This window comes from Neodiprion fabricii, chromosome 1 (assembly GCF_021155785.1).
Source record: "Neodiprion fabricii isolate iyNeoFabr1 chromosome 1, iyNeoFabr1.1, whole genome shotgun sequence".
In the NCBI taxonomy this organism is placed as follows: domain Eukaryota; kingdom Metazoa; phylum Arthropoda; class Insecta; order Hymenoptera; family Diprionidae; genus Neodiprion; species Neodiprion fabricii.
In genome coordinates, this window is record NC_060239.1 from 26891235 (window position 1) to 26916838 (window position 25604).

Genomic DNA, 25604 nt, shown 5'->3' on the forward strand with positions numbered 1-25604 from the left:
TAGCTATGCCGTTTCTTATACGTGATTATTTTATAGGTCTCTGACTTCTACTTGCGATATCCTTTATGCATGCGATTCTTGGCTTTATTTTCTGCCGCCTTTTGCCGCTTCGCCGAATGGACAACAAAGGATTCGATCAAACTGTGCCACTGTTTCTCATGTTTGTCGTGACGACCTCGTTGTTGCGTTAATACCGTGTCCCCGATCACCGACTTGTTAAACTTATTTCTCCGTACATTTCCGTAAACACCGAATCGCGGATAATCGACCTATCTCTATTTTCTTAGCGAGCTTTATTGCCATTTTTATTTCAATATTCATTCTCTCGTCGATTCAGGCATAAAATCAGACAGAAGTTTACGATCCTTCGCCCATGTGCCGAGGTCGTCTCTCTGCATTGTTCTGCACATGTATGCGATCCGTCGGTGCTAATTGAATAAAGGGTAATTGATAAGCGATAAATTTGCAAATGCCGCATTCCATTATTCCACCTCTATACTTATACGTCTCAATTATCCGATAAGACTTAAATTCAACGTATCGCTGTTCGCGGTACCTATAAACGTCTTTACAAGGTGTTGAATATAAAATAACCACATGCGGTTTTTACATGTCTTAAAGCTGACCGCACGGGGCTTGCTGTCAGAATTATTTGTTCGTTTCGTATATAATTAATATGCAATTTTGAATGTAAAGATCGATCGATCACGGATTTCTTTCTCGGTTTCAGGTGGGAAAGACCCACGAGGAGATGGACAAGATCGCTCGTCTTCTGCCGTACGTCTCTCACCGCGACGAAGTCGTTAAAATCACGGAAAACATCGATCCTAGCAAGCTGTTACCCGGTAAGTCCACCTTTCTTAAACGTTAGGTACCTCGTACATTTCGCCAAACTTATTCTCCACCCTAATTTTTCTTCCTAATCCTCTCTATTTTCAACCATCGTATATCCTGCTTGCGATTGACTTAAGACTATGAAACTAAAAAAAAAAAACTTTCCGTTTTCTCTTATTCAGTTCCCGTCGTCTTAGGCATGACTCGTTCCTGTAATATTGACGAATTATAGTGCCAGTAATTTAACGCATGAAAATTTGGCAACCCTGCTAATGTAATTATGTGTAATTTGCGTAAAAGCGAATTGGTAATTTTTCAAATTTTCAATGGACGACATTATGTAACCACGCATTACATTTATAGAATTGTTTCTTTACATAGTTGCAAACTTTATTTTCTATAAACCTAAGTGAAAAGTGGTTTTTGCGGATTACATAATGGACAGAAATTGTACGCGGATACAGTTTTTACTCGGATTGTCCCCTGTTGTGGCAGTTATCTTGTTTTTCGTCCATTCTTTAAATAAAACTCGCCTTTCTTACATGTACAAGCGTTACATACCGATCTTTACGGAACTCGACGAAAAACTTTTGAAACAAATTGAAATCAAGGTTTCATGCCACGGTAATACGTCGTGCTTGAATCATCGAACGTCGAATGATCCAAATCTTGACTTTGAAATACTGCCCTGATTTCATTTCGGAATTACTCTCGCTTATCCTTCAATATTCTTTACCATTGATTTTCTCGCGCCAATTGATACGGTCAGTAGTCATTATCTGTCCTTGCAGTGATCAATTACATTATATTCAAAATATACACCACGAAGACTCGGGACATGTCCAAAAGCACGACGCGAATGCCTCGAGACCCGTTACTGTCCTTTTATTTAAAATAATAACTGTACAACGTTCGGGCGGCTAGATCGGATAGCCAGGCCAAGGTCCGTCACTGTTCCAATCCTACGTACATAATAACGTTGTATAATAATTCATAACTCGTAACTCGTGAAATCATCCAGCAATTTTCACCCCTCAATCTTTAACAGTATCACCATCACTCCCTGTATTCACTTACTTACTTACTTACTTACTTACTTACTTACATACTTACTAACCTTTGTGCCCTGCATCTGTGACGTATTGTGCTCGAGTAGCTCGCAGTGGCCGAGCCGGTAGCCAGAGATGCTTAAACCCTTGCATGCGTTGGGCAGATCGAATCATTCGGCACGAGAGCAAGTGCAATTTGCAAGGTGAGTAAATAATGTCTCTATTGTACGAATTTGAGGCAAGGCGCTGGTCACGAATGTCTCACAGTGTGATAAAAAGCATTAACCTATTTATAGAAAAACATTTTTTTCAAATATGTGGATCAAATTACCGTCGAATGTTTCGTTGAAGTTGTAAAGTAAAACGATGGAAACTTTTGCGTAACATTTCCGGTGATCAGCGCTGTAAACGAGTATTTAGACACTTATGGCTGTTTTATTACGCTTCGTCGCTATCAGTAACAACATCAAACCTGCTTCGTACGCATTTTAACAAATTAGGACTCGTTAGGTTTTAGCATAGTCTTTGTATAGTGTCGACTGTGAATGTTTCGGTAATTCGACCTAAATTATGTATAATAGGCGGTACGACATAAATTAATAATTAATTGCAGACAACCTGCGTCAGCGAACTCTCAACCGACGTTGTATAAAAAAAAAAAAGAAAAAAAGAAACAAATTGTCTACAGTATTTTAGACGCGTTTTCTTTTCACTTCTGACTTTAGCCGACGACAATGGGTATTGGACGTACTTGGGCTCACTGACAACACCACCCTGCAACGAGAGTGTTACTTGGATATTGTTCAAGAAGTACATCGAGGTCTCTCACCATCAGTTGAACATCTTCCGTAACCTGAGGAAGTTCACGCGCGACGAAGAATGTCCCTGTCACGAGAATCACGGAGCTGTAAGTTACTTCCTTATATAATCTACCTCGATTGATTTCTTTTTACTTTTATTATTCTCCTAAGCTCGAGTTCCTCTTTGGCGGAAGTGATGAACATGACAATATACGTGAATTTCTCGGATAAATTCGTTGGATCGCTTATTGGAAAAACAGCAGCAGACAAAACTCGAAACGTGCCGAATGCTCGGAAATCGCGTTAAATTCCAAGACATTAATAGCCTCGCATCGCTGCTGGATATGTTATGTAAGATTAGAGTTGTACTCGGAGTACTTGTTAAAAAAAAAAAAAACAAACAAACAAAAAACAAGAGAATCCGACAGAAGGCGAGAGGAAAAAACGAGGCACTTACACGGTCGTGCAGAGATTTAAAAACGACCGTTGAACTTGAATCGTGAACCGGCGTGATACGTGTGGAGAAATCATGGACGTTTATTTATTTATAAGCACGCACCTCGTCGTATAAGCTCGGATTATTGTATAACATGTAAACTCGTACATTGGTTTGATTAAAAGCCTATGAAAAGATAATATGAACACGATGTACTCGGAAAAAAGAATAGAAGTAAAAGAAAAACGTTCAAGGTGAATGATGTGCAAGACTATAAAATGAAGAAAATCTCAATCAACCGCGAATTGATTACAAACTGCATTAGGTGCGGGTTTCGAGTTAAATCACAACGTACAATTAGTCGAAGAATAAATGATTCTTTCTCCGTCACTATCGTACGAACGATTTAATTGTTATCCATAAATTCACTGAGCGTGATTTTCTATTCTGAAACCGAATGATAAATAGTTCGTCAATCACATCGTTACTCCAACTATTATACTTTAACCGTGTATCGTATAATCCTCAACAAATTGTTGTCACCAAATGTTGACATTCACTTTTCCCATATCCTATACGGAAATTGTTTTCTCACAAGCCTTACCGTGATCGTCATTATAATTTATTTTTATTTTTCTTCTCCCATAGGTGATCAACAACTTCCGCCCGCCACTGCCGCTCGGCAATCGCGTTCTTCGCGAGTGCGGAAGCTTCTAAAAAGGGAAGGAATCGTGCGCTTGGGCCTCGCTATTTATGGAAGAACGGAGATTTGCAGGTATAACGCAGAGGAGTATTTGGGATGTGTCTTTGCCGGCCATCGAGGGGAGGAGGGGGGAGGGGTGGGGAGGGGGAGTTAGTTTTTAGGTCATGTTCAAATCTCTCGCCTAAATCATGCAGAACACGAAGACGTGTAAGATATAAATAACACAAAAGAAGTAAATAAAACTTAAAGAAGCTAGGAAATATAAAGTGTAACGAAAATATGCAGATAGAAGTATATAGATTTGTCATCCGTTAAAAATTGATTTAATATACTTATGACGAGAGATTTGAGCGCGGCTTGAAAGCGAACGGTGGGTTAATATGTATTATTATGGGGAGAACGCAGCGTACATTATTATGATTATTCGTATAGTAGATTATGTTATATTTGTCATGTGGTTAGGCGCTGGATTAAATCAATCAACGCTAGTCTGTTAAAAATGCGTGCTAACTTTCGAGTATATTTAATACGTACAAGATATACGTTGTTGTAAACGCTATCTTGGTCGTAATTTTCAAGATCTTCAGAAGACGGTGCGAAAGGTTTTCGAAGAAAATATAAACTTCACAGCCTCATTGGTTGAAAACAGCTTTAATATAGTTAGGTACATGAATATATGTGCACGTTACAGTGTACGTATATTTATTTACTTGTCTAACCAACACGCGGGGATGGACTACACACGGTTTGTAAAATTAAAATCGCATTTCGATGTTACTTTAAATACACAAGCTGGAGAGGACCCGAAACGTTGTAGTTATATATATCCGTAACGTATGTGGAGAAAAACACGCATACGTGATACGGAAGAAGTAGATTTAATCAATAAAATTCAATATCTGGTTATATATAGACTTTTCTTTCTGTTTTTTTTTCCTTGACAGTGAGAATTGAAGTAACTTATTCGCAAATGCGAACAAAACTAAACGAAAATCGAACGGTTTTGGATTATAAACATTGTTTTTCTTTTGAATGAATTTTTGCAGCCGGTTTATTGATAGGATATATAAATACTGTCGTCCTTGATGTTAATCATTGTCAGATCTGATAGGTTGATGTCTGTGCCTACTTAAAATTAATATTATACATTTTAATACATGATACCTATACATATTATACAATACAATTGAGATAAGCGGTAAAACAATAAATGGTTTCAAGTTACTAAGGATAAAAAATAAAACTCTATTGAGTGTTGGTACTATAATACAGGAATACCATAATTGAAATTGAAATAGAATACTTGTCGTGGTTGGATTGAAGGGTATTCTTGAAATTGATTATTTGCATGCTTTTGACATTTCGATTAAATTTTGCGAGCCAAATATTGGCCGATTTCCGTCTTCGCCGTCATTTCAGCAATAGTAAACACACATATGAGCTGTTCTAACTTTTTAGTATCTATAGGATAGTTATACAGACCTTGTAGTCGTTTAATAGTTGATGTATACAATTTACGGCTTTGTCCGAAAATTTTTAAAACGATTAGAGAATTGACCATGCTATGATATTTAACGAATTATATATAATTATACATACATACACAGACATATATATATATGAATATTATACCACACTATTATATGTTGTATCTTCTATACCATTATATTGTATCCTGTTACGTTATCCTAAGGGTTTCTGACTTCGTTTATTTATATATACCTACATATATATAATACCTATTACACATAATACCTACGCATATATATATATATATATATATATATATATATATATATATATATGTATATACATACACGTACGCAATATCGTTGAGATACATTATACTGTCTTTGAAAAGGTAATCAATTTTCATTCTTCCGTATCGCTTCAATTTCAACGGCACGCGATCATAACCACGGCATAAAGTAATCTGCAACTGTCAAGTGATGCACGTGACTTGATTATATAAAATCGTGGGCATCCAACAGCTATATTGATTCTGCAGACACTGACGATTCGAAAACGGTGCAGTAGATTCTGCCTAAGAACGCTTACTCGGTATTGCGGTTTTTAAATTTTCAAATGCGAGCGAGAGAAATCTGAATTTGACGTTGAAAAAAATTGACCAGAGACTCAGAGTGGATCTACTGTAAATAATTATTTTATATTTTCGTAAATTGTGACGTTTCTCACAGTCATCTTCTGCCCCACCTCTGCACCTTCTTTGCGTTGTATTTAAAAACATCTTTCATTGTCAACCCGCACACTGCGACACATACATGCAGCATGCCTACGAAGCTTTGTTTTAATTCAAGACTATTATACATATATTTTACGAAATTACAACATTTTTACATGCATATTATATTATATTAATCAATTTATTATCATGCATGCACGCCATACATATACATATATTATGCAGTGAAAGTCTCTTATCTAAATATATTATACCCATTATATTCATACCTATTATATTCATCTCTATAGCTTACACACACGTAATATTGTAATCTTTGCTTATAGGTGTATAGTGTTGTTGTTTTACTTCATAATCATGCACGTTTATTTATTTGTGTCGCGAATTGTCAAACTTTTTAGTTTGAAAATTTCTGATGCGAACAGTTCATGAATATTTATCGTTTTTGCATATTGCAATTAATAAATTTATTATAATCACAGACTATGCTGTGGAATGAAATTTGAATCATAATCAGTTAGTCTCATAAAAATCGAAAAAATTATAAGATGAATGAACAAATTAAAAAATTACTGTAACATCATTTATACGCCTACCAAAGATGTTCTAATCAATTTTGACGAACAAATAGAGCCGTACGAATGAAACGATGTCATTCATCAGCGATCATTTGCATCTGTGGCTACTTTCGTTCCACAAACGTAGCCATCAAGAAAGCTAATAAAACGACTTCAAAAAAATACTGGCAACTACATTTATTGATAACTGTACCCGCAGTAAAATGTAACTTGGAAAAAAGATGATAATCATTCCTGTTAATATTAGTCTTTAACATACCTATAGAAGACTGTGTAATTGGGCTTAGCGTCAACTGTGATAGTGAAAAAGTAAATAAAGGCACATCAAAATTCAGGAATATTTGCTTTACGTACGCGTGGCATTGTGAAATTTCAATTGGGAATCCACCTGTTGCTTCGTTTCCGTCCTAAAAGTTTCCCGTTTGTCCTAGTTTCAACTGTTGCCGACATTTTCCGCGCGAGAAACTTTGAACCATTAATTAACTCTATTCGAAGACAAGAAAAACATAACTACATATGACGGTGTGAAATGATTATCTGTTCATTTTACAGTCTAATCATAATAATGGTCAATTGTTTCACACCTCTTCGACAAACGGAAATAGTCGTTATTGAGGATCGTAATGAATTGTAATCAAGTCAAAATTGCGCTGTCACAAGAGAATATTCTTATTTGTTAGATGTTCATTTGTCCTTGTGCAACAATTGCACGTACATGATCCGCATCAAAGTGTCAATAATTAATAATACCTAGATAATATCCAAGAACCGTTTCAAGTTTTGTAACGAATATGCCGTCGTAACGTGTGAATTATCAACATTTGTCGAGTTTACAGCCTCTAAACATGTGGATGTGCGCAGTAGGCAGCTATTGAGTGATGTGTGTAGGTGTTATAAACGAGACGCATACGCTGAAAGAAATTCTGCAAAGCTATTCAAACCGTGGGTAAATAAAAATGTAGACAGCACGGCAACTAACCGAGTCACGAGTCTAGTGAACCGGTTGCTAGTCCGCAACTCTGCGAGGCCTGAAGCCTCAGGGACGCCTGGAGGAAATCAAGGCTGTGCGAAAGCAGACCGCGCGTGGTGCAAAAATAAATAACGAAATGAACAAGCTAGCAGAGGGAAGAAGACGAACGAGCGGCTCCGTCTATTCCGATTTGCAGCGGACAGCTGACAGTTTTTGTATTTCGTTGATGGTACGATTAACTTTTACATTAAACCACCGTGAGGAGCTTTCGCAATTAAAAGGAGAAAACTTTACGATAACTAACTCCGTCGTATCAGACCATTAGAATTCCGCACTATACATTACAAGTTCTTTGATCGAAGATCAACGTGTCGTTCGCTCTAAAACGTATTCGTGGAAAATTTTCAGTTGTTTTATAATTAAAAGAGGCAAAAAATAATCTTTTAGATCAAATATATACTGGCCGGTAGTTTCTGGTGTAATAAACGGCTTACGGGTGTTTAATGACTTCGGGGAATACGTGTCGGATTGGCGATCCTTCTCCTTCTTGGTATTTGCGGATCAAATGGCAAGCCTCTGTACAGCTTTTAAAATCGAGGATAACGCTGAGCCCGAAATACAGTGGCCACATATATCTTGAAGGTTTTTCGTTTGAATTTTGATTTCCGCATTGACATGCACGTTAACGGCGAGAATAAAATTCGTAAGGTACTACGGATGAAGACGGCAGGAAACGATGCCGTGTTGGGAAGTTTGTTTATTCAAACCCTACGCACAATACGCCGCACTGATGGTACCTTACATTTATTTCTATAGCGCATATATCCAATCGGCATTCGTCACCTTTGCCGACTAGGTGAACGATTCTGGATAGTAAGTAACGCTAATGAATGACTCAACGTGCGCGTCAGTACAGATTAATTAATCACGCACGTAACGTTGGCTGTTTAATAAAAAGAGAGATAAAAAGAAACAAAAATAATCAAATGCGACCGGCGATGCGTGTACGAACTGTGACAAGCTATAAGCGGCCACTCTGTTATAAAGCTGTGTAAAATCTGGATATAACCAGATTCGATTGCTTTACGAATTCTACCAATGACGCAATGCATCTTTGTACGGTAGTCTTTCGAAACCTTTCACCTTTGCGTGTTTTCGAGGATATGTATGCCTTCACACTGAATGCCACCACGGTCTAACCGACCGCAACTCGTGTGCGTCAGGTGCTGCAAAAGACGAAGAGACAAGTGTCTGAAAGCAGCTTGTTTTGTTTCCGACGAACGGCAACTTCAACGAACCCGCAGGCTTGTAGCTTTTCTCATACAAACGAGAAAGGCAAGGTTTATAAATACGAGAGTTACGTGGCGCTCAATGTAGGATAACTCAAGTTCTCTTAAACCAGATGCTGTGCAGGCTGTGCAGTAGTGGTCGACTGTAGTAATATGGCTGAACAAACTGGTCTACATGATTGCGCACTTTTCACTCGTCTGTGCCTCGCCGATGCAAAATTAATGAAGCTGCTTACTTTGCATCCTTGTTACTGGATCTGTTACAAATATAGTTTCCTTTGTCCAGCAAGTCCTTAAATGTAGGTAAGAACGCAAAGATAGCAAAACTACAAATATGGTATGCTGCCGTATGCATCTCGAACCTTGGCTACATATTATCACTTCTTTATTTAAGTACATGTTATCAACGCAAATTTCAGGTGCAGCTGCGAGCAGCTTAGTTACTTATACGCGTATCTACGTATTATTGAATATGTTTCACTGCAGCGCGTCGACCGATAGCGAATCATTGTTAATTTACATGCTGTGCCGCACGTCAAAGCGCAAGCCGACTGTAGGGAAAAAATTACAAGTGTGAACACGCGCAGTGCCATATGGTTGAATACATTACTCTTTTGTTTCAAATTCACTCGTCATTGGCGAGATATTTTGTGGACGAATCAGGAGCGTCAATAGACGACATCCTTCAGGCGATTTCTTCGCGACAATCAAGTCAGAAACAAAATGCTACGATTGGTCATTACGACTTACGAGTATAGCGCATTGTGCATGCAAAAGGCCCATGATTTCAATTTAAATTTGGGAAGCTTTTCGCTCCTGCATAATTATCTCATTATGTAGATAAGAGAGAATAGGTATATGCATGGAGGAAAATAATGAGTAGTTAATATTTGTTGAAAGAGATTCTCCATATTTCACTCTATCTGCAGGCGCTACGCATACCAAATAATGTGTACCATCTGTGCATTATCAGTTGCGCACGTTTCAAATATAAGAAGCATATTTTTAGTCAGCTGAAGAGTGGGCGGGAAAATTTTATATTTATTCACGTGAAACTGATCAAGTATTTGCTACACACAAAATTGTTAAAGTAATTGAGTATTAAATCAGAACATATTTACATGCCGATTCGGAACCACAAGCGATGTTCGAACGCTGAAACCATTGCAGATTCTTCGTTACCCAACTTAGCCGCGGTCATCAGCGCACACATTTCGCCTTGATTATGCTGTAAAACGTATTTCTAGTTTCCCACAATTTATAGACAACTAACAGTTAGCGACTTCCGGTGAAATGTTTTACTGCTGTTTGGCAATCCAGTTGATATCAAAATGTGTCTCATGGCCAGGTGCCAATTAATTACGATATGTACACGAGATCGGACCAGTATGTGTGGCCAATGCAAAGGACAATTTATGTACTTTTCCGAATATCATGAACATCGACACAGGGTAAAAAAGGTGATGAGCATTCGATAAAAAATAACAAAAAACAAAACAGTGAGCAAGTCAAGAGTCTCTTATATATAAGTAAATATTTTTCATAATAGGCATAACTAGGCATAACTAGGATGCCGAAGCCGGGGCATTGTCCAGAGGCCCCTGAAACAGTGGGTAAAAAATTAATTCGTAATATTTCGTTGGAAAAATATGTTTCATTATGTACTCAGGTGACCCAATCTGCGTCCGTGCCTCTAAATGCTTAGTTACGTCCCTGTTAAACTCTAATTTTCTTACCAACAAATGCGCAGAGCGCTAATCCGGTGTCAAATACCTGCAGCAAGCACGACAGCCATCGGTGCCTGATCACTGAGCGTCGACAAGATATCAGTAGTCGCTTCTGTCCTAGTCAGCCACTGTTGAACTGCAGTCCGTCAGTAGATTGTTCAATTAATACTCAGGCAGTGAAAGCTGCGTGTACCAGCCAGGCAAGCCGGCCGTAGATAAAACGCCCGATACGTAAAACGTAATGGTAAGGCAGTGGCTGCTACCCGTGCCGGTCAGACAGTGAAATGATGCGCGCACGGTCAGGCAGTGAGTTCTACCCGTACATATCAGACAACAGCTCCGAGATACCGCTGCAACCAAGTCTCGGGAGGAGGTCGTTTTCGGATTGCACTTATTGTTAGTTCTATTTCGTTCAGAACTCAGAGTCCTGTTAGTAATCTGATCTCTCAGGCTTGACCTGAAGAATTAAACGTGAATTTAGTAGCTCCAATAAATTACTCAGTAACCTCATCTCGGGATTTCACAAAAGTCAGATGTCTCGTAGATGTAAATTAAAATATGTACAGTCAAAAGGGAAACGCTGCATTCTTAATCGTGTGAGGTATTTTGTTATGGAACTTGAAATTTAAAGTTGTTTTAATCCATAATACGCTTACGTCCCGAATACAATTTATCATATTACAGATAAACATCCTTTCGGAAGGACCCTGTGCAGTAGCACAGCCATCGGAACGCGTACGGTTTTCAATTTAGCGCCGATAAAATTATATGTCACGTTACGTGGACTGAATAATTTATAATGTTTCAGCAGCGGAAAATTTATCGGCTCTGCGTACACAGATGCAACGGTCGCACCGTCGGTAAATTAATTATACGACGCACGATTGTGTGGCAATAATCATTCACCTCGGATATAACGACGCAAGAAAGAGGACCACTACAGCTTGGTAACGATTTTTGTCGTTTCGACAACCGTGTAAATTGCGCAAATCATAAGGGAAGCGCCTCTGTGAACACAGCGTGACCATTTCCTCATGCCATTTTCATGCACGCCTACAAACGCCGCTGTAGATATACTTATTTAATCGCCGTTGTACGGATGCTCGCATAACGAAAATGCGCACCAGGCAACGGGCAAACGGGCAAGTCGCATCGGTATGGTGCTTGCGGTTCGGCAGACTCACCATACCTACGTATGACGCGTTAGATCGCCTACATTTCATGAATGATTCATTCGAACCACTATTGCCTATTATTGCACGAGGTCGTCTAATTAGCCATCAAGGTCGTTTTGGGTCGATGGGACACAAAATTGTACGAATTCGAACTTTGGGTGTAGTAGTGGTATCCATGACGTGTTCTTATTGTTGGCCGTCGACGTAACTCGCGTATCATTGCCGCGAATGTCCTTCCCTGCATCCCGTTGCAGTGGAGATTGATGCGGTTACACGTGCCGTAATAATTTGAGTGAAGAAATCGAGGCTTACAGTCTGAAATGCCGTTGAAAGGTGAGGCAAAATATGTTTTTGATATTCTCTAGCTGCCAGTGATGTCACGCGAGTATCATTGCCGACTTGTGACGTCACCGTTGTGATTTCTCACAGGGCTAGGTTCTCGTCTTGCTTATTAATCACCCGTAGATCACCCAAGGCGATCCGTTCAAAAAGATATAATATTACTTGCTACGGTGTTATGTTCGAAATTATCTGATATTTTACTAAATTGACAGCCAAATGTAGTATTTAATAATAAAGTCTCATGCCACTCCGTGGTGTGACAAGTAGTTATCATGGAAGCTACGTTATGGAAAATCTCCCGTATCATTTGAATGCAGGAATTTCAGTTACCCAACAATGGAAGCAGAGTATTGAATACATACATTATAACGAGTCGCAAAGTTACTTATAATAAGCTTGAGATTAGCGGTATTATTATTTACTGTGACAGGTTATAAGACGAGTAGATTACTCTGGAATGAATCACACGATGTCTCTGTGTCTTTGATCACGCTTAAAATTAAAATATGATGAAAATGTTCAACAAGAGTATTTCGCAAGCGTTCGATTATGTTGTGATTCAGCTCTGTCTCTACACGTTTTTTAATGAGTCAATAAAAGAAGAAATTCGACATCTGAGTATAAATAGCGCAAGAAAGTTTTTCGATACAATTAGCTCAACGATATTTCACTTGGGCAAAGAAAATGAAGTAATTAGTAATTGTATCGTACTTCCCACGATTCTCGAACCATGTAATTTTTATACAAAATAAATTTTTTCTCGATGTCTTATCTGTTACAATATAACACCGCCACACTGTACTGCCTTGAAAACATTTTCATTGCATTACATTAAATTGGCGTGATGTAATTTAACAAGAATTCGATCCCGTAACTCTGGTGAAAACAATGACATTCTCGTATTCCTTAGAGGACTCTAAAATTTTCTTCGAAAATGTCTCACGGTTTTTGATAACGTTATTAAAATTTATTGCCAAGTTCATCTAAATCCCCCGAAAAGTTATACCTGCACAGATTGTCTTTTAGTTTGATCGTTATAATCCACTTAACGTATTCATAGAACTCTTCCGGTTATTCATAGAAATTTACGAACTCTCGGGAAGACAGTATATTACCTGGCTTAAATATTTTCTAGTTTGAAGTCATAAGAATTCACATAAAAATATGAAAATACACTAATGATGCTGGATTTTCAGTTTCAATTCGCTGCGAGGTAAATGTTAAACGACTACCGCTATTTACTTATGCGGAACCGAAATTATTGTGGAAATTTTCCACACAATCCGCAAACTTTTGATCGAGCACGACGCTGGCATCGAAAATATATAATTAAATTTAAAGCTTCGACCAAGACGTGTAATTCCCATGGGTACCTATGCAGCTTACCAGGGTTTGTTTTCGATCTACAATCTACCGGACAACCTTGTTCCAGTCTTCGTCCATCGTTATTCAAGCGTCTATATTTACTTATTCTTCTCATGTGACTCATGCACAATTTTTAATTAAGAACAAGCTGCAAACTTGCAGTGGCATTTTTCTGCGTTCCCGTATCCGTGTTTATGTATACGCGCATGCGCGTTTATCAACGTTGTTCCAACGACGCGGAGAAAAGTTGTGCGGACGGTTCACAGTGACGGTTTGAATCTCAGCGGCGTTAGTTCGCAGTTCCTGTCAACGTTCAAAGCAGCCTTCGTACGACAACAAACATGGCACACAGTGAGTAATTCTCCAGATTTTATCCCACAAGTGTTAATCAAATTGACAAAGTGTTAGTTGACTTGACTCCTCTCTGTAAACAGTTCGCTACGTGAATTATTCACTTGTAATCCTAGAGTTTAGTTCATTACACCCATACAACGAATTTCGTTGCGTGTTTCGAACTTTCTGGTAAGATTCTCGAGCTTGGAATTGTTTGGACAGGTGTTCAGCGTTAAGGGATACATACGTAAAGTTGGAAATTTTGTAAGACCCGAGTCACGGGTTGTCCGAAATTATTTTCAAACAATAATCTATTACCAGTTGGTTACGCAATAGCACCGGCATTCCGTACCTACGTACGATTTATTTCGGTTATTATCGAATCAACGAATTCCATGCACGAATGATGCGTTTGCTTACAATTAGATTAGAAAAATAGCAACGATCTCCGATAGATCCGATCAAACATCGGTGCTCGATTTCGATCGCAGAAGCTGCAGCCAGAGAAAATCCCGCATTTCGATACAACCTTTTGCATATACACCAATGGCGGAAAGTTTCAAGAATGCTAAACGTCAGAGATCTATTGGCGTGTTTTTTTTTTTTTTTTTTTTTTTTTTTTACCAGTGACTACTAAATATAGTCGGGGCGGGGCTGATGCTCCGTGATCAGTGAACGGTTTGACAAGCCGGCCGGCATTCTGACTAGGCAAGCAGTGTCCTTCGGGACGGTTTTACTACGCATCATTTTCCCTTCCCGAATGAGCAAGCGATGCGATCATCGAGGCGCCTCTGGGTCCAGTCGATATATGAGCTTTAGGATTCTAAATGCTCCGAGGCATAAATCCGAAGATTGGTTCTTCTATTTTTAATGCAGCCCGCATTCCGCTCGCCGGTGCGATACTCCTCAACTCGGGCTCTGAGAGCAGCACGAAGCAGCACTTCGTGGCTCTAGGCGCGACCCCATTTATCACAAAAGACGAATAGAGCCTTCGTTCCAACGGTGATAATTGCACTGATGGACATGCATACGTCACGTAGCGCGATTCATTCCGCGATGATGCGATCTCCGACTTTAATCACTTCTGATTCAATCGAAGCCTACGTGCAATTGTGCCCAATGAATTACTCCTCGTAATTCTGCGACAAATTATCTTCTCTTAAATTTGACAGACCGGCGACGTTGCGGAGATGAGAGCTTTGAACCATAGGTGTTGCGCCAATTTCCGTTTCCTCTTTGAGAATCCGTCAAGTATGAATGACGTAGATCCAGCATTGAGATCCTATGACGAACTTGTCTGCATACACGCAGCACCGTAGCTATTGCTGACGTGGCGTTTAACCGGGTTCGCTTCAAGCCGATTTCCCGACCGCCTTTTCACCTATTCGCTATTGTTTTCATGCATCTAAAAGAACCTGCACACCAGGGGCAAGACTGTAGTTAATGCTGTGTTGCGGTCTGAAGAGACGAGGCACGCCCTGCAAGCTTGCAACACTAGACACATTGTCCAGAACCATATTATCCACCAACATTCTTAGAAAATATGTTAATTTAGCGCAGTAAAAATTCTTCCCATCGTAATAATTAAATTTATAAATTTTAATCTCGCAATATGTATACAGTAGGATTATAAACCAATCAAACTGTAATTGATGAAGCGTTACGTCACCGAAGCGTGTCGGAGTATCGTATTTCTATCCAAATATCACCTAATTGTTACTTTATGATTATCGCTTAAATTTCACGCCGACAGGAATGTAGTTGAAATAAAAAATTCCAATACTTTTATTTTTCCCGTCACACAAGAAAAGTATTTTCTAATTTAACCGCGCACAACGTTTCTGGCGTCAAGCTTCGTTCAGTGTTATCTTTTTCTGATTTCCCTTTACGTTATACCCGACAATTTTTCCTATTTGGGACAGACCGGCGACATTCAAAGCCATGGCGGTTATCTCACATGACCTTACGAGCCCGATGCTGCGCACACATAATGCGTTCCAACGCCACCTTCTTAACTGTAGACAAAATGTAATGTTATGTAAAACCGTCCGGTTTTTCAAATAAAATAATGGGCGTGTCGTTATTCCTATTCAAAATACTGACTATCGTTTCATCGGCCGTCCTCCACGTGCCAAATTATTGCGGTACGTACTTGAGAGCGCATTGCTAGGCGGGTTCAATGACCTCGTTGCCTTTCGAGGCGCACCAAAGTACAGTTAATTCAGTACGCGACGTTTCTTTTATTTCGCGTTTATCCTTTGCTACGACTTCACACCGTGATTGTTACGGAATCGAAGATTCGACGAGGCAAACAACGAACTTATTTTGCGGGAATTGAGCAGCATGCGTTTTAACGCTCCTAACTTACACGATGACGTTATACTCTATACCAGTGCCGGAGACTCCGCAAAGGCTGATTCAATCATTGTCATTCCCACACCGTTCCGCAGACTAGCGATTGCTCTCTAGAAAAGTTGGCTCACGTTGAGAATCCGCGTCCAGAACAATTCCATGACACTGTTAATTTCACCCTTCGATACTACGGTAAGTCCGAGGTCATCGAAAAACTGATCACTAAACGCGGAGCGCCTGAGTGCCTGGTTGTAATTTGCATGAAGCCGAACGTTCTCTATACCAGCTTTAGTGCAGTCGGTACACGTATAAGAATTCGAAATTCCGGCTTGAGAATCGCTGGTCAGTGAGCAGCTCCGCGTCGTTATATTACAGGAGTGATGTAATTTGCCGCTATGACTCTATATCTATACGTTACGTGGGTACAATATTCGTTTGCATGACATTAGTTACTATTTATAAAACTTACGTTTATTTACCGTCTCACTTCGGCTTTCAGTTTGTAGTCATGTTCATCGGGTAGTGGTCATGAGCCAAAATTAATTTTCGATCACAACAGATCTCTGTATCAGTTTCGCGATCTTGTAAGGCTGGAGGGGATCGGAGCTGACACCTGAACCGTTGACAACAAATACGCTTCGCAAAATAACGATTATGGAGAGATTACAATAATACAAACAGAATATTGTATAAAAAGTGTTTGGGCTGACGTATCTATTGGAACTGAAGCACGAGCGAACAACGTTATGCGTACTCGTATAATGTTTTACGTTGACGATTGTTTACAGTAGCATCGGTGCTATATGTTGCTTTTAACTTATTAGTGTTAACGTGAATAGTTTTTAAACAATATAATGACTTCCGTAGAGGAGGATAGTCTACAGCTGAAAAAGTTGTTCGTCAAAGGTTTAATACTACTTTTGATCTTCTCCACGACTGACCTGGGATACCTATTAAAGACGCTGTTCAAGTACAATATGGGTATGCGTTTCATTAGGATAAAAAATCCGGCATTGTTGTAAGACTCTGAAGATGTTATATTTTTAAAAATTCAAGAAAGATTTGGCATCGCGTTCGCAAACTACTATAGGATCATCTTCGCGTAATATCGCTAGCTTAAAATCAGAGGCAATATTTTCCCGTAGGACCGGAATTACGGGTTATGACCCCGTGTAGCCAGAATGTTTGTACGTACTTCGATTGTTCTCGGTGTGACAGCTTCGAAGCGTCTCGCATGCTGATCCTATATTATCCAGATCTTGTAGGGGTTTTCGACCTTTTATAATTACAGTGGAAACCGAGCTCTGTGATTAATTACAGCACTAGGAGCACACGCTGCAGACCATGATAAAAATTTCGGTGTTAGTTTCAAGTTGATAAGAAATTGTGGGGATCGATGTAATACCACGAATTTCATAAAATTCAAGAGGAAAATTTTTACTCGCGAACTTCATCACGGATGCCTATTTCATTTCATTTCACTTTCCCATAAAGCCATGACCTAGTATAATCGTTTATTCTCAATGTTCCAACAACAAAGCTTACGTCATGATGCACGGCAAGCATCCCGTCAACTTTGAGCTGTCAGTTCGGCAGGAGCGAGGGCCAAATGACCTTTCGTTTCATTATTTCGTTATCTTGTTCCTGTCCTTCCGTAAAACTGACGTGGAAATGAATCCATGGATCGCGTGTCGATATTTTACTTCAGCACGTTCTACGGGGTGGAAGAAAACAGAAATCAATTTTCATCACTACTTTTCGCGTTCGCTTCGCCGCTCGGGGTGTTTACTATATACACAGAGAATGTGTGCCAAGAACTCGGAAACCTGAGCTATTGATCCTCTGGTGTCCTGCATCACTGCCAGATAACCTTGTCCGAATGGTTATGCCGCAGGATCGCGTCATCGGCGCCGAGGCGTCTGGACGCCAGACGCGTTACTTTTTATTATTCTTATTAACGTCCTTATTGATTCAATGTGGCTTAATTACCCTCTGGTACGCAACTGAATTATCAGACAAAATGCATCGTTTTTGTAGTGACTGTATATTCTTAACTTATATACCTATGTACAAATTTACGCAGCTGTATTCTGAATTACGTCTCTCTGTTTTAATTGCGTAGGTCATTGTTTGTACATTTTTTTGCAGAAATTCAATCAGTTTGGTTAAAAATAAGTACGCGAATTAAAAAAAAAACTTTTCATATTTTGGTGTACGATAGCTACTGCAAACTCTACAAATAACTATTTTCTTTCATTTGTGTTTCATAGCGCTATCTACGGAAGACAAGCTTCAATACAACTTCTTCCCAGTAGCTTCTGGTCAGATACAATTCCGTGTCAAGGCCGGACACGATGCCCACATTGCTTTAACCATGGGCCCCAGCGAGGGTGATCCCATGTACGAGGTAAATTCCAAAAGAAATCTGAAAATCCTTGATTCGCATCTTGCGTAGGTACATCAACGTTCGAATTCTTGCACGGCGAAGCATTGCTAACCGGATGTTACGTTATGCTGACAACAGGTCTTCCTTGGGGGATGGAACAACGCAAGGTCCGTCATCCGCAAGAACAGATCAAAGCCTGAAGTTGCCGAGGCTGATACCCCGGGAATTCTTACCGAAAGCGATTTCCGCGGGTTCTGGATCCGGTACGTGGATTCCGACCTTGGAATTTTGCAACGAAGCTAATTCCGCATCGTTGCAAAATTCGGCCATACTCGTTGGTCGCATCGCGCGATGTGCGATTCCATTGACAGTTGCACATTTCTTTAAAGGTGGTACAACGGCAACCTCGACGTCGGCAGGGAAAATGAACCGAATCCTTTCTTGTCCTACACCGACCCACAGCCATTCGGTATCGGCTACTTCGGTGTCTGCACTGGTTGGGGTGCGACTGGAGAATGGATCATCGAAGGTCAGTATTTTTATCACGGAAGATTAAGACTATCGCAGACACGATAAACCGTATAACGTGTACACAAGTATTTTAAAACTACTATTTCTTTTCATTTGCAAGCAGCGTAGCACCTAGATTTGATTTTTACACGCCTTCTTTATTCTACATGTCACAGTTCCGGACTATAAAATTTAGTCCCACTCGATCAGCGGTCCGAATTCAAATCTGTAGTGTTCAGTATGGTAACCACTGCATCAAAGGTTACTTCGAACAGGCGAGTAGGATATTAAATTCAATGCTTCAAGCCTGTCGAGTATTATACACACGTGCCGACGAGTTCTACCATCGGATTAAATTCACTTGCGAAGGTAGGCGCATAAGCTGCGTCTGACAACGCGCAGTATTTTTCCACTGCGTCGATCGTTTCGTAAATCAAATCTCATACTTTCGAAATGCGATGCATTAAAAGCAGTGAGATTTTAAGAAGTTGTAGATTGTTCACAGGAGGCTTTGGATAATAGATTTTCGATTAAAATTTCATGTACAAATTATATTGATAAAAACACATTTTCCACTACCTTTCGGCCCAATTTCGGACCTTGGGATCTGCCTAAAACTACCTGGTTGCCACAGGCAGGTGTATTGCCGGTTATTTTGGCGGTATGTAAAGTACGAAACATTTTAAGAAAAGATTTGCTGGACTCACCGTTTGTAACATATCGTTTTTGCTTGTTTTACCGTACGGACCTTGCGATGTTACATACCTACAGCCTTGATATCCAATGCACGCCCCAGATACACGCTATAATACCTATACCGCTCGAAAATCAAACACACTTTTTCCACACTTGCATCCTGTCTTACATACCAACACTCCTCATGTTTCACGTTCGCTGCCTGGGCCACGCCTGCTTTTGGGAACATAAGTAATTGGTCGCAGTCACGAAGTGATCGTAATTCGAATCTACCCTTTTCCAAATTCGATGTAGACGGTGTGATATGCTGGAAATAACTCGGACGACGTAGGCTGTTATTCAAATTTAACGTATCCACGTGGGATACAGTCAGCAGCTTGTATCGTGTATTTATATTGTACAGCATCGATTGTTTTACATGCAGGTACAAAATTTTCTTGTTGACGTACGGCTAGTGACCTCGGCATGACCCGAGGGGAAGCCTCATCCACAAATATAACGATAACTCGTTATAATTATACTCAATGTAACGACGAGCCAAAGCTGACGATACAAGTGTGTAATACATGTAGAAAACAGAAGGAATGACAGGTTTTGCTTATCTTCGGGCGTGGAAGCAGAGTAAAGTCTAACCGTGGACATTATCGTCGGGACAAATGAAAAGAAATTTGCAGAATTGATAGGGTGGTGAATGAATGAGTGAATTTTTAATACCGGGATATTCGTACGTTGGACAAGGTCGGGTTACCCTGAAAACGGCTGATCAGCTGAAGTACAATTTCCATGCCGTGAGAAGTGGCAGAGTAGAAATCGAGGTCAGCGCGCCTAGCAACGCCCACATTGCCCTAACCCAAGGAAAGAGCGAAACGTCTCCGATGTACGAAGTTTTGCTAGCCGGATGGAACAACACAGCCTCGGTCATCAGATACGACCGCAAGCAGCCCGACAAGGTTCATCCTCGAAGTTTTCTTCTTACGATTAATAGATGCATCGCAAAACGAAATATGAACGTGCCATCGGATTTCCTCGTTCCGACCAAGCCGGGCTTTTCCACGCTTTTCAACCTAGCGTCACGCGAAATCCACGAATGATCAAATTCAACTATTGGATCTTTTCGTATCGCGGTGTGTCGATTCGTCACTTTTGCGAAATTGTAATATCAATCCTTTGGCACGAATCGCGTATCGTCCTTGTATAGTCGAAGGTCCGAAGGACCTTTCTAAATCGAGGCAGGGTTGAAGTTCCGAATTTAAAAAGTTCCGAAAGCGCCAAATTCCGAATTTTTCGGTGGCAAAACTTAAAGTAAGGATATCAAACTTTGACGAAATATCAGAGTTGGGAATGGTCCGCAAGCCGATACTCAAAGTCCCGAAAGGGCGAAATTCCGACATGTCAAGGTTTCGAAAGTGCGAAAAACAGAAAATTTAAAAATCTGAAACATCCAAATTCCGAATGATCGAAGATTTTCGGTTCTGTAAATTTTTGGCGTGGTGAAATTTCACCACTTTGATTTTTCTTTGTTTTGAATGTTCGATATTTTAACGTTCGGAATCCTGGTTGTTCTGATTTTCGGTTTTTTCGATTTCTTACACCCATTCGTCGAGTAAACTACGCTGTGTGACTATATTCTAATTTTCCGAACTTTGCTCCATCGTAACTCGAATGTTAGGAACCTTACATTTCGGAGCTTTGAGCCGTCGGGTTTCCGGCCATTCGAAGCTTCGTTGTTTCTTCAAAGCTTGATTCCATGACTTCAATTTTCGCGATCAAATAATTCCGAGTTATGCGCTTTCGGGATTTTTGAAATCCGGCACTTCAACCCCGCTCCTAAACGTCATCATCCGGACAGGTTCGCGCCGAGACGCCCAACCTCCTGTCCGCCAACGAGCGGAAGAAATTTTCAATCTCTTGGGTCGACGGACATATCGTCGTCCGTGTCGGGAATGAGAACGGGCTTGTGCTCATGGAATGGCGCGACCCAAACCCCATCGGCATCAGCTACGTGGGTGTTCGGACTGCCTGGGGTGCAACCGGGAAATGGAGTGTCCTGGTTCCCCGACCGGCAGCAGGACCGATTGGCACACAACCACCAAGGCCCGCACATCCTACGCCAGGATTTGGCCCACCGCAGAAATGTAAATTACCATGGATTCTCTCAAATCTGGCACTTGACAAGTGAAACACTGCTGTTATCTGTAATGAATTAATCATCAATCTCTCCAAGTGCTCGATCAATGTCCAAAGAGTTCCATCATCCGTACCACGATACTGTCTTTGGTTTGATTTGACTGCAGTGATTTAATCGCTGTATCGATATCCGAACTTCAACAGCGCCTCGGGACTTCGAGTTGAAAAAAATTCCCATCAGTTTGAGCTTCATTGCGGAAAATGATGATACTCTGAGACATGAACGTAGGTACAATACGTGTTTCGAATCATATCCGTTAACTTTCGACCAAAATTACACGGATCTTGTCGCTGATGCTACACGTGTGTAGGTACGGTTTACGTATGTATATGCGTAAATTTAAAGCCACGTTCAAAATTATCGCTTGCTCTTGTTACCCGCGTTACGTCAGAGACTTAGAATCCGATATTTCGCGAATCATGTCCAGGGTAATCAAAACACTTATACAAACCTATAAAATTATATATTTAATATACCTATTTTCTCCGCACCCTGAGATAGTCAGCTTGAAAATTATACGTCTTGTTCTAAGCCTGAGTTATACGTAATTTACAGCTCAGGAAAACCGGAGAAAAAAAAGTAAGCTCGCAGTGAATTGAAAGATATAACGAAAACGATGTACTGTCAAAATCTGTCATTCCGATGAAAGTTAAAGCTCACCATTCTCGAAGTGGATGCAGAATTCTGTACGAGATCGGAGCTGTAGAACGATGGTTTATAAAAATGTATCGGACCTTTCGGATCTGGTTTCGGTAGTAAAGATTAATCCCGTCGGGATCTTTTGAATATGAATGGCCGTGATTTAATATTTCGAAATCAGTGACCATCTAATTGAGCAATTCATGTGTTGATTTCACGTTTCACGATGGCTTCGAATATTGACTAATATAATTTTACATTGCCCATTCAACCATTCTTCATTTAACCTATTGATCACAATTGAATAATTTAAAGTTTTGAAAAGTGTCAAGTAAAATTGCTTGAATGAATTCTTGGAGCCAGTAATTAAATTGCAGGCAATTCAAATACAAGACAATGTGGTGCGTACATAGTATGGTGCTGCAGTTCACTGATGATGGGACTGTATTTCGAAATAATACAATTGGCAAAACTTGTGCTGCTTGTTAAAAAAAAAAAAAACTCTGTAAGCTGACATCGCTTCCGTGCTTATCGCGACGTATAATGTTAACAAAAATGAAGTGCCTAATAACTATCAAAGGTTAGGCTGACCTTCTTCTAATTTGGTAATCACGTGACTACGGCTATTTTTCTTACTCTCTTATACACTATTTCAGCTCGCAAATTTTTTCGTCTCACTTTATTACATTATACCGTCTTCGCATGATAATATCTGCTCAAAAACATCCTTCACAAATTAACGTATTGATCTCTGTCTATATGTATACGTTGCATGTTGTATACTTGTGTGTATCTTGGGATATGCACGTTTGTTTTCACGAAATGACCTTATGTGATTGCCACATAACTACACGTTGTCTCAGTTTGTCTTCGTTGAATGTAATTACGTGTTTGTCATGTAAATGGTGTTGCCGATTGGCCTGGCTAACAAATCATCGTGTAAGGTACAATGTATCCCGATGTGTGAAATTATGTTCGAATTTCTGTAAAAAGACTACCGCATGATATCTAATGCGCTGAAAATATGGCACAAACGCAAAATACTTAGACTCTGATTGCCAGTTTTACACCAAAATAAAGAGCGGTAGTCATTTCACAGGAGTACGGAATAACAAGATTTAAATTGTTGTTTGATTGATATTATCAAACTCAAAATCAGTCATACCGGCTTGGTGTGTTCGACATTCTAACATTAAGATAAAAATATGTGTACAATGACAAATTTTGAAACTTCTACTGGCACAGTGCTGCCTGAACCTAATCATTAATTCGATATTTCTTTCAACTTAACCCTAGAATGTTACACCGGAGTACGTTTGTAGCCCACGTTGATTTTAAATCATCGTCACTGTGCCAAATTTTCAATATTTTCCCTCCCTTCAGATCAAATTCTGACACACTCTGAATTTTCGAAAAATTTTAAACGGTACCATCGTTTCCCTCGTTAAAAAAAAAAGAACAGAGAAAATAAACACAATAAATTTTTGTCCCCCAGTGTATAATAGTTTGGTGGTTGATAAAAAATAAAAAAAAAAAAAATAAATAAATAAATAAATAAGTGTACCATTCCAGGGTCAAACAAGTTGTCGAATTTTTCTTATACACGTAAACTTTTCTCATTCGCATCCTGTGCCGCTTTTTCACATCTCCTTTGTTTTTCATCTCCCTTGAAACCGGATCTGGCATTGAACGTTTCTTACGTATCGCAGACGCCCCACCGTCGGCACCTGCCGCCTACATGCAGCCACCCATGCAAGGTGGTGCAAGCTGCTGGGTTGACGCTTCCGGTGGCGTTGTGCCTCCCGGTGCCCTGGCTGGAGGGCAAGACGGAGAACCTCTCTTCGTAGCGAGAGCCCGACACGAAGGAGCGCTGATTCCTGGCAAGCTCAAGCCCAGCCACTGCGTCTGCTACATCGCCTGGGGAGGAGCCGAACACGGAAAGCCTGAATACCAGGTTCGTGACGTTTGCCGTTAGTGATTCGAAAATTTGGAAAATCCAGGGGGATAGGCAATAGTGGTAATATTTTTGATAAAATCCAGGTGCTTTGCGGAAGCTCCGGTACGTGGGTCCCGACTTCCGGAGGAAACGTTCCCCCCAACGCTTTGCCTGCCGGGGAATCCGAAGACGGAGAGCCGCTTTTCGTCGGGCGTGTCAACCACGAGGGAACTTTGTCCATCGGAAAAGTTCAGGCCTCGCACGGTGTCCTCTACATTCCTTTCGGAGGAGCCGAAGTCGCTTTCCCAGACTACGAGATCCTGCTGCAGTAACCTGTTGAACGAAATCCTGTTTCCCCCCCTATCCTCGTATTTCCTTCCCCCTTGCACACTGAATATTCCCATGTTTTACAACACGAGCACGAAATAAATATCTATTCTTTATCGTACCGAGGTATTTATGCATAATATAGTGGTTGGCTAACTTTGCGCTGCAGTCTGGACATTGGAAATTTATTTCACTTGCGGTATGTGAGGTATAAGGTGATCAGCCGGCTGATCGAATATGAATATCACGATTTGTCAGTCGACTATCTAATGATAACGTGACGTATTGCAGTCGCATCGTAGTCGCAGTAATCATGTTCGTCGCTTGTGTTCAAATAACCGTACGTCGAAAGTTGAAATGTCGCTGGCTTTTTCATCCAAGAACCGGATTTTACATATTATTAATAGGCAACAGTTGTTATAATATATATACGCAGAGAATATATAGTTTGTTACTTTCCAATCACTCGCAACCCACCATTCAAATATTAATTTAATAATTACGTACGCATAAGTTATTGTATTTTTCGATATATTAAATACTTAAATTGTGTGTAATCTGTTATTTTTCACACGCAAAATTGTGTTTCAATGCGCGCAATACGCTGCGGATGATGCTTGTATGGTTATCATATAATTTAAATTTCTTTTGCAAACTACATTTATACGTGTCGAATTAGTGAATACAAAACTTTGTAAATGTAATTGAATAAAAGTACAAAACGTACACGATGTAGTGTCATCGCTTTTATTTTTCGACCTGGAGA

The 25604-nt window shown here is 40.0% G+C and overlaps 2 protein-coding genes across 5 annotated transcripts in view; both read left to right on the forward strand.

Annotated features, from left to right (window-relative positions):
• Window positions 1-4065, forward strand: part of LOC124174349 (carbonic anhydrase 2) — a 28556-nt gene extending 24491 nt beyond the window's left edge. The window contains exons 5-8 of one of the 2 annotated variants that reach the window (XM_046553402.1): window positions 731-845; window positions 1991-2086; window positions 2609-2790; window positions 3768-4065. In XM_046553402.1, coding sequence (XP_046409358.1) covers window positions 731-845; window positions 1991-2086; window positions 2609-2790; window positions 3768-3836 — 462 coding nt within the window. In that variant the 3' untranslated portion in view covers window positions 3837-4065. The remainder of the gene's footprint in view (window positions 1-730; window positions 846-1990; window positions 2087-2608; window positions 2791-3767) is intronic. The other variant, XM_046553410.1, reaches the window with a different exon arrangement.
• A 9602-nt stretch (window positions 4066-13667) lies between these two features.
• Window positions 13668-25564, forward strand: LOC124184630. Of its 3 annotated transcripts, none has more exons than XM_046574584.1 (8): window positions 13668-13822; window positions 18427-18563; window positions 18681-18805; window positions 18932-19071; window positions 20487-20698; window positions 21598-21883; window positions 24285-24529; window positions 24616-25564. In XM_046574584.1, the coding sequence occupies exons 1-8, from the start codon at window positions 13813-13815 to the stop codon at window positions 24841-24843; spliced, it is 1383 nt and encodes a 460-aa protein (XP_046430540.1). In that variant the 5' UTR covers window positions 13668-13812; the 3' UTR covers window positions 24844-25564. The 3 variants fall into 3 exon arrangements, with proteins under 3 accessions (XP_046430540.1, XP_046430532.1, XP_046430548.1); XM_046574576.1 differs by lacking the exon at window positions 13668-13822 and adding an exon at window positions 16996-17137; XM_046574592.1 differs by lacking the exons at window positions 13668-13822; window positions 20487-20698; window positions 21598-21883 and adding exons at window positions 16996-17137; window positions 19687-19713.
• Window positions 25565-25604: the final 40 nt, after the last annotated feature.

Bases quoted from the DNA above. Each gene is read 5' to 3' on its own strand.
- LOC124184630 (XM_046574576.1), top strand. From the start codon at position 17,011: ATGACTTCCGTAGAGGAGGATAGTCTACAGCTGAAAAAGTTGTTCGTC. The intron at 19,072-20,486 runs GTCAGTATTTTT...ACGTTGGACAAG, and splicing joins TGGAGAATGGATCATCGAAG to GTCGGGTTACCCTGAAAACG. The intron at 20,699-21,597 runs GTTCATCCTCGA...TCATCCGGACAG, and splicing joins ACCGCAAGCAGCCCGACAAG to GTTCGCGCCGAGACGCCCAA.